Source organism: Nicotiana tomentosiformis, chromosome 5, assembly GCF_000390325.3.
Source record: "Nicotiana tomentosiformis chromosome 5, ASM39032v3, whole genome shotgun sequence".
NCBI lineage: Eukaryota > Viridiplantae > Streptophyta > Magnoliopsida > Solanales > Solanaceae > Nicotiana > Nicotiana tomentosiformis.
In genome coordinates, this window is record NC_090816.1 from 84,711,912 (window position 1) to 84,721,443 (window position 9,532).

Here is a 9,532-nt window from a genome sequence, read left to right on the forward strand (position 1 = left end):
CGATGCTCCCCGTACCCAAAACGAGTTCTAAAACCTCGGAAAACACGGTAAATGGTTACACACGACAGATAGAGGTCGTGATATTCATACCTAACTGGATATCACGGCTCAGATCTTGCTCGATGTCGGTTATTGATCAGTAATTAACGAAAAAGGAAGATTTTTACCTTTTTTAGACTTGTACCAGGGATGAAACTCTCCTACTATATAAAGGAGAAGTGTTTCTTTTGTAACACACATGGTAACACGCGAATCAAGGCAATACAAATTTATTTTTTGCTTTCTAGCTACTGCAAAAGTTCTTATTTAACTGTTTCGTTCTTCATTCACAATTGAGCTCGAACCAAGGGTCCGATCGAGGGTAAAATTACTATTCAACCTAGGTTTGGGGTAGACCGTAGCATTACAACTGGTTTGATCATTTATTTAGTCTTTAACTTGTTTATCTAATATTCTTGATTATTTGTGTTGAATCAATTCATGTATCCTTAAAACTGCATACAAATTTTATTGTTATCCGATATAAGGGTAAACAAAGGCAAACTAGTGGTATATTCCATACCAATTCGTTTGCTTCTCTTTCTTGATCTCGCCGACAAACATTGGTCTTCAGGTATACCATCTTCTGTTGCCAATGAAGATCCCATGGTTGTTTACAAAATGAATTAATCTGAAGAAGGAAAGTCATCATATATTGCAAAGACAAACATGCCACCACGAAATATTATTCGATGTTGTTTGAAGTTTTCAATCCAACTTTCTGCCGAAACATAAAGATGATAATTAGTTAAGTAACTTTGAAAAGCCGTTGGTTATGAAATCCATAAAAGGAAAATTGGTTGGTGATGATAGTCTAGGAACTCATATTTTAAACTATATTTTATATTCTAATACTATACTTTGATTGTATTCGAGTCTAATCGTTAGTACTTTGTACTTATTACGCGTGTTATGCTGTGTAGGATGTGATTTCGAGTTTAAAAGCAAGTTTGGAGATAAAATGGATGATTTGGAGCTTTGAAGTCTAAGTAAAAGCCCAAGAAATTAAGTCGGGATCACATTCGGGGGTCGAGGACCAAGTCTAGATATCAAAAAGTGAGAAAAAATGATTACTCGAGAAAAATGCACTACCGCGTCGCGGGGCACAAGGTGCTAGTGCAAAATTCCCGCAGAGTGAAAAAAAACCCTACTCTCTGAACTTTTCCACTAGCACGGCGCACGGGGTGACACAAGTCAGGCCGCGCATGTGTATTTTCCTTAGAGTAATTTCTCACTTCGGCTTGGAAAGGCTAGTTTCGTCCAGGCCCCTTCCTACATGGTATAAATAAACGAAAAATACGATTTTGGGAAGATTTTTGACCTACGGAAGATTGGAAGAGCTTTGGAGACTCAAAGCACAAGGATTCATCATTCTTTCCTCAACTCATGCCCGAGTTCGGATTGAATTCATGTTTTTAATTATTCAATATTATTTAAGAAGACTTTCTCCATGATTATGGAGTAGTTTACCTTAGGGTTTGACGGATATGGTATTTTGATTGATATTTGTTGATTTTAACTCTAGTTCTTTGTATGAATTCGTTTATGGAGCTTTGAATTGATTGCAACTCTATTCACTAGTTTATTTAATCGAAAGAGGAATATTTTGGTGATTATTTTTGCATTATTTTGTTTGATTTAATTCAGTGGTTCTTTTAAGTAATCGAAAGAGCTTGTTGAAATATTGATTAAATCAAGTTAGGAGAATATTTGAGAGACGATTTCCTAAAAACTAATCCACTAACGTGTTCTTGCATATTTTCAAAGTGCTTTATATTAGTGTAACGACCCGACCGGTCATTTTGAGCATTTGTACTTTGGTCGGTAGTTTGAGGTTATGAGTAGCTCTGTATGATGTATTATGGTTTGTGTGAATCATCTATTTTGGCTTTCAGGTCATTCAGAATCGATTTGCAAGAATGAATTTCATGATTGAAGCTTTAAGTTGGAAGAGTTGACCAAGTTTGATTTTTTAGTATTTGACATTGGATTGAAGTTTTGACGATTCTGTTAGATCTAGATGGTGATTTTGGACTCGGGCGTATACCCGGATTTGTATTTGGATGTTTCTAGAAGATTTCGGCAGTAATTGACAAAAGTTGAAAATTTGAAGGTTTGCAAAAGTTCATAAGTTTGACTGAGAGTTGACTTTGAGAAATTCAGATTTGGATTGTGGTTCTGGGAATTGGAATAGCTTCGTTACATCATTTGGGACTTGTGTGCAAAATTTGAGTTCATTCCGAGTTGATTTGATATGTTTTGGCACGAGTTTTGGATGTTGAAAAAGTTCAAAGTTCATTAAGTTCGATTTGAGGTGCGATTCATCATTTCGAGGTTGTTATGCATGATTTGAGACTTCGAGTAAGTCCGTGTTATGATATGGTACTTGTTGGGATGTTCGTACATGGTCACGAGGGTGTCGGGCATGTTTTGGATCAAATTCGGATCATTTTCCTTCATTTTGGCATTGCTGGTTCTGCTGAGCATCTGGTTTCCTTGTTCGCGATCACGTAGGGTTAATCGCGATCGCGTAGAATTGTTTGATGGCTGGGAAGAAGTTGTTCATCTCATTCGCGAGTCCTCAGACGCGTTCGTGTAGGTTTCTTCAAAGCGAGTATCGTGTTCGCGCAAGTGTGCACGCGTTCGTGTAATGATTTGGGATGAGCTGGGCAGAGGCTGGTTTCTCCTTCACGTTAGCACTAACTATGTTGTGATCACATAGTTCAGATGCATGCTGTCATCGCGTACGCATGGATAGTTACGCGATCCCGTAGGGCAATTATTGGGAGGCAGTGATGGTTGTTCTTCACATTAGCGAAGGTTCATCCGCGATCATGGAGGGTAATTCTAGGCAGTGCATTTTTCTTCTTCGCGATCGCGATGGTATTTCCGCGATCACGATTCATTAATCTTCCCAGTGATTATAAAGTATTCTATTTCGGAGGTTTCAGCCATTTTTGCATATTTGGAGCTCTGGAACTCGGATTGAATCGAATTTTGAGGCGACTTTCACCATATGGATTGGAGTAAGTGTTCTCTGCTCGATTTTGATTTTATTTCATGAATCTATCTTCATTTTTGGCATTTGATTGAGGTTTCAAGAGAGAAATTTGGGGGTTTTGTCTAAAGTTTCATACAGTGAATTTTTGAGTTTTGAACATCGATTCGGAGTCGGATTCGAATGAAACAAGTATGGTTAGACTCGTAATTGAATGGATTATCGGATTTTGTGAGTTTCATCGGGTTCCGAGGCGCGGGCCTGGGTTTGACTTTTGGTTGACTTTGGGCTTTTGATTAATGATTCGACCTTTATCATTTGGAATTGTTTCCTTAGGCATTATTTGAGATGTTTGAGTTGCTTTTGGTTAGCTTCGAGCCGTTCGGAGGTCGGTACGCACAGGATGGAATTTTTGGTATATCGTTTGACTTGCTCAGTATTGGATTTGGCTTGTTCGAGGTAAGTAACACTTCTAAAATTGGTGTTGAGGGTATGAAACACCGAATTTTGTGTTATATGATTGATGTTGAGGTGACGCACATGCTAGGTGATGGGTGTATGGGCGTGCACCGTGTGAATTGTGATTTAGTCGATTCCATGAAACTGTATAGCTATCTTATCCGAATATTTTTACCGTACTCTATGTATTAGAGCACTTGAGCTATAATTTATGATAGAAATCATGTTTAGGCTATATGCTGGTACTATTGGGACCCACAGTGGTCGTTTTTTGCTGCTGAGTTATTTGCTTAATTGCAGTTATGTACTCAGTCACATTTATCATTACGTATCATATCTCAATCTCTGTTATCGTATATTGTCACATCTCGTATCATTGATTAGGGCTTCTTAGCATGAGTGTTGTGAGCCCGAGAGGCTGGAGAGATTGATGACTGAGTGAGACGAGGTCCTGTTGTGAGTGGTATTTATGGGATCGGGCTGCACGTCGTAGTAGGCTTTATTGATTCATTCCAAGATTTGGCTTATTATAGCACTTGGGCTGGATCGGCCCCTCCGGAGTCTGCATGTCCATAGTGGGTGTAGTTGCCATTGATTTTTGAGTTGGATCTGCCTTGGATTCAATTGTGTTGGGCTGGATCTGCCCTGGATTCATTTGTATTGGGTTGGATCTGCCCTGGATTTATTTATGTTTGGGCTGGATCTTCCCTGTGCAGTACTGAGTTACTGAGAGTGCTGAGTATGTAACATGATGAGTGAGAATACGAGACAAGCATACTTGATACATGCATAGAGATGCATTTCCTCATGCTACCTAGTTTTTGTTACATTCAGGACTTCACTTGCATATTGACATGTAGGTATAGAGATGTATTTTCCTCATACTATCTGAAAATGAAACATCTTAATTATTGTTGAAAGATTATTGGGGAAAATTACAGTTTTCAAATATAATCATATCTCTGGTGATTTGGTGAAAAGGATTGAGTTTTACTGACATCTTTGAAATAACATGCCTATTTTCCCGTAATTGTGAACGAGTTGAGCATCGTGCCTCTTAATTATTTCTTGTACCATTTTTATTATGTTGATTGGTGTTGGACTCTGACCCTTGTTCCAGCTCGTCACTACTTTCAACCTAAGATTAGAGTTTGTTACTTATTGAGTATATGGGGTCGGTTGTACTCATACTACACTTCTGCACCTTGCGTGCAAATGTTGAATGTTGATGTTGCTACATACGACGGGAGCTGGATCTGAAGATGTACCTACGTTCTAGTTATGGCTATCACTTGTCCTTGGTAGTATTAGATTCAAATTATGTTCATTTACATTTCAAACAGATGTTGTAATTATTTCAGTTCAGTCTTGTAAAAATCTAAATCTTAGAAGCTCATGATTTGTACTACCAATCCTTGAGAAATTATTTGTATAAAAGCAGTTGTATTATCATTTCTTCTCTTAATAAATCTCATTAAATTGGATAGTTGTTAATTGGCTTATCTAATGGGTTGGGTTAGGTGTCATCACGACTAGTTGGATTTTTGGGTCGTGACAATTAGCACACCACATAGAGTTAAAATTTAATCGAGAGAAGAGTCTTGACTATACGTTTGAATTAATCAATGAGTGAATTCGTGAGAAACATTAGAACATTAGAGTGAATTGAACTAGATTTAGATCTGGAATAGCCATCTTGCACCTATCCTGTCACAACCCTTAGTTCTCCTATTGATTATTCCGGTGTTGCTCAACTCTTGTCTTTCTATGATCAATTGTTAATTGCTTTAATTTTCATAGTTAATTTTAGTTATTAATCATCCTAACCAAAGTGCTAATCATCGTGAATAGCGTTAAACTAAAAATTACTTAAATATTATTTAAATTCAATCCTTGTGGAGACAATAATTAAATTATACTATCTTTTGCTAGCGGGCATCAATTTCGTGTTGTGTTTTGTGCTCGTCAAAATTTGGCGTCATTGCCAGGGATTGGCAATCAATAATTTTCAAAATAATTTTTGGTGCTAATTCAGGAATCAATTTTATATTATTCTTCACGATTTTTCTCTTTCGTGTGCAAGCAACAGGTTAAGTTCGTTGGCGTATGACTCAATCTTCTTCAAAAGAAGTGATACCCTACAAACCGAAGTTGGAAAAACACATGCGACAACTGAGAAGAGAGAAAGAACTCACTGGACAATTCTTGGGGAAATCTTCAACTCAATAGAACATGGATAAAAATGGTGAGGAGGTAGTTGATTTGGCTACACGGGAAGCAGCCCAATAGAGAGAACAAGATGCACGGATAGCAGCTGAAGCTGCCCTTAGAGCTATTGATGAGACCGTGGAAGAAGATGGGGGTTGAAGATTCAATCTAAATCCACACCTAATTGAAGACCAGTTTGAAAATATGGCTCCCATGTCCGGGAGAGCATTGGGTGAGTATGCCAGACCAATCTACAATCAGGGACTGTCAAGTGTCAGACCTCCACCTATAGTAGCAAATAATTTTGAGTTGAAGCAAGGCTTACTTCAAACCATCCAGAACAACTATGTCTTTAGAGGGAAGGCGAATAAAGATCATAACACTCACTTGATGGACTTTGAGGAAATCATAAACACCTTCCAGTACAACGGAGTATCAAAAGATGCGGTCTACTTAAGGGCATTCCCCTTTTTCAATGAAGGATAACACGAAGCCCTGGCTTTGAAGCCTACCAACTGGATCGATCAGGACATGGGAAGATATGACTAAAACGTTCCTTGACAAGTACTTCTCAGTTGCAAAAATAGTGAAATTTATAAGGGAAATTCACAACTTCTGCCAGAAGGATACTGAAACGGTCTTCGAGGCTTGGGAACGATTCAAGGAAATAGTGAGAAGGTGTCAGCATAATGGAATCGAATTGTGGATGCAACTCCAGGACTTTTGGTATGGACTGACACCCTCCTCACGAAGAACTCTGAGTACTGCAGTAGGCAGTCCTTGAATGAAGAAAACTTCTAAGGAGATTGTTGTGATTCTTGATGAGCTCTCTAAAGATGCTATCCAATGGCTTGCTGAGAGTAATGATATAAGGAAATCAGTTGGGGTTCACTAGCTAGAATCTTACACATCAGTGCAAGCCCAGCTAGACACTATGGCCAGAGAGATAAGAAAGTTAACCTTAAAGGTCCAGAGCCAGCCATCATCACTTTTTGACTTTTATAGAATGGGTCATCCAATGCATGAGTGTCAAGCCTCGAATATAGATGATGTGGTAAATGTTGTGGGAAGCTTTGACAAAGGCAACTACCAGAGTAGTGATAATTCAATTCCATGGACTAGAGGCACCCCGAATTTTCATGGAGTTCACCCAGTGGTAGTGCAAATGCATGGCAACAGTATAACTCCAGACCCTAGGAATAAGGAGCTCCAAGTTTTCTAAATCAGTAGAGGATGCAGTACCAGCCTCAATAGTCCAATCAGTCTAGTATGGAAGATCTAATGAAGGTATTTATCATTATGACAGATGATAGACTTGAAACTCATGGAACGACTATCCAAACTTGGAGATACAGGTAGGATAACTTGCGAATCTATTGTATGAGAGGATTCAAGGAACTCTCCCCCTGATACTGAAAGAAATCCAAAAAAAATAATAAATACGGTGTCTTTGAGAAGTGGGCACGTATTGAACGACCTCATTGCAAAATAAAAGGATGAGTTGATTGAAGGACATGTAGAGATTGTGGAGGAACATAAAAATAGCAACATTCAAGAAGGTGAAGTAAGGATAGATGATGGTCTGAAGAAGAAGGGTAAGACAAGAGATCAGAAGAAGAATAAGGATGGGAATTTAATGAATGAGGAGACTGATGAGAGCAAATACATGCCTGCCCTACCTTTCCCCGAGAAGCAAAGAAGATAGAAGCTGGACAAACTATTAGGGCATTTTATAGAAGTTCTCAAGCAGGTGTATGTGAATATACCTTTCACAGAGGTGCTTTCACAAATGACAACCTATGCTAAGTTCCTGAAGGAGATATTGTCCAACAATCTTAAGGTGGAAGAGACATCGAATGTCAAGCTCATAAAGCATTGTAGTGCTATTATGCAAAATAAGCTCCCTCAAAAGTGTGAAGATCCAGGGAGTTTTTACTATACCTTTCTCTTTAAGAAGTACTAATTCAGGTGCTTCTATTAATCTTATACCCTTGTCTATTTTCAGGAAATTGAAGGGAGAGATTGGAGTAATCAGATCTATACCTGTGTCATTGCAGCTGGCGGATCAGACCACAATCATACCTGAAGGAATAGTGGAGGAAGTGCTAGTTCGAGTAGACAAATTTGTGTTCCCTGTGGACTTAATCTTGGTGAACATGGAAGAGAATAAGGAGGTCCCTCTGATTTTAGGAAGACCTTTCTTGGCTTCTGGCAGAGCTATTCTGGACATTCAGGAAAGCAGCTCATGCTAAGAGTGGGGGAAGAAAGAGTGATGTTCAAAATAAAGGGAGAAATGGGGGCACCTAGAAAAGAGCTGATTGCACGCTCTGAATTCAAGGCAAGGGCCCTAAAAGAGTGAGTTGTAGAGGGTAAGCATGATAAGTGTGGGGTGTACCCAAAGAAGGCAGAAAATTATTTTTAGCATGAATGTGTGCATTGGGTCGGGCGTGCAAAGTGGATCCCAACTTCGTTAAAGACCCCGACTAGATGATTCATGGGAAGTTCTTTTACCTCTTCCTTTTTATTTGTGTGTCATAGGGACATGACATAATTTAAAGTGTGGGGTGGGGATGTAAATACATAGATGCATATCTGTTTTTCTTTATTTATCTTTTTGTGTGTTTTCGTCATTGTTTTGTTTGGAAAAACATTAAAAAAATTTACTGTTCCCAGCGATGGATTTCCTCGACTGTCTTCTTGAGGGATCAAAGTCGAAAAAGAAAAATAAAAAAAGTTTTTTTTTCTTAGGTAGTGTAACAATTTTCCCTTGATTTTTCTTTGTGAAGCGGTTCTTTTCCAAGGGTTTTGCTTGAACCGAGTATAGTTAGTTTTTCTTTTGTTAGGAAATTTAAAGTCTTGTGCTATGGTATTAAATGGAGATAACTTTTCTTGACTTTGTTATGTCTTGAGAGCGGTGAATGCTTTAGTTGTGACGCCTAGGCTCAATTCTTGACTCATGTATAACGGCCTTAAAATGTTTGATTTTGACGTTGCTTAATTGATTTGACTAAAGAGTCGGGATAGATCCAGTCCTAAGCGAGTTATGTGTCATGTGTGTGAGAGGTTTTTGTGATATTATGTACATATGAGTTGATGTTTAGAACTTGTCCCCATGTGTTTACAAAGCGAAATGGCAGCCTTGTTCAGTCTAGGAAGTGATATAGGTATTTCTTTGTTGAGCCAGTTATATGCTTGTAACCCACCTAACTGTTTTGTATACTAGTTAGCCCCGTTGATCCTGTAATCCTATTTGCTTGGAAACCACACTACAAGCCTGGCCCCTTTTTGGTTGAATTGATTATCTGTTTAAATATTTTACCTTCTTGAGCACTTGAAGTTGTTACGAGCTTGTAAAAACTAAGTGAAGGTATGGTTGGATTTTTGAGTGGAACTATTGAAAAAGCATAAACGTGCACTTTTATAAATAATTGTGAGAGCCACGTGTAAGGAATTGAAAAAACAAAGTAAATTGTCTTGAAAAAAAAATTCAGAATTTAGAAATAAGGGGGAAAAAAGTTTGTGCTTGTAGTAGAAAAGAAAAAACTAAGTCCTTGCTAGTGGTAGTTCTCATATTATGTATGCTTAAAGAAGGTGGGAACTTGGTGCTATTATTGTGTGAAGGTTGCAGAGTGATTCAACCCAAGTGTGGAATTTAAAAAATATGAATTTGTATGTTTTAAAGTGCTGAGGGAGGTATAGTTACTATTATTTAAATTGTATCATATCGGTTCTGAGCCTACATTATAACCAAATAAAGTCATACTTGATCCTTGACTGAATGGACTCAAATTAGTAGAGTATTACACTATGAAAAAACATATGGTACAT

The 9,532-nt window shown here is 38.2% G+C and overlaps 1 protein-coding gene across 1 annotated transcript; it reads left to right on the forward strand.

Annotated features, from left to right (window-relative positions):
- The first annotated feature begins 7,493 nt into the window (after positions 1–7,493).
- LOC138892702 (uncharacterized) lies at positions 7,494–7,956 on the forward strand. The gene is made up of 2 exons (XM_070176438.1): positions 7,494–7,615; positions 7,710–7,956. Exons 1-2 carry the CDS (start codon positions 7,494–7,496, stop codon positions 7,954–7,956), a joined length of 369 nt encoding a protein of 122 aa, XP_070032539.1.
- The last annotated feature ends 1,576 nt before the right edge of the window (positions 7,957–9,532 follow it).

Excerpts from the sequence above, each read along its gene's own strand:
- LOC138892702 (XM_070176438.1), top strand. The coding sequence starts at position 7,494 with ATGACAACCTATGCTAAGTTCCTGAAGGAGATATTGTCCAACAATCTT. Across the intron at positions 7,616-7,709 it reads CAAAATAAGCTCCCTCAAAA|GAAATTGAAGGGAGAGATTG; the intron begins GTGTGAAGATCC and ends GTCTATTTTCAG.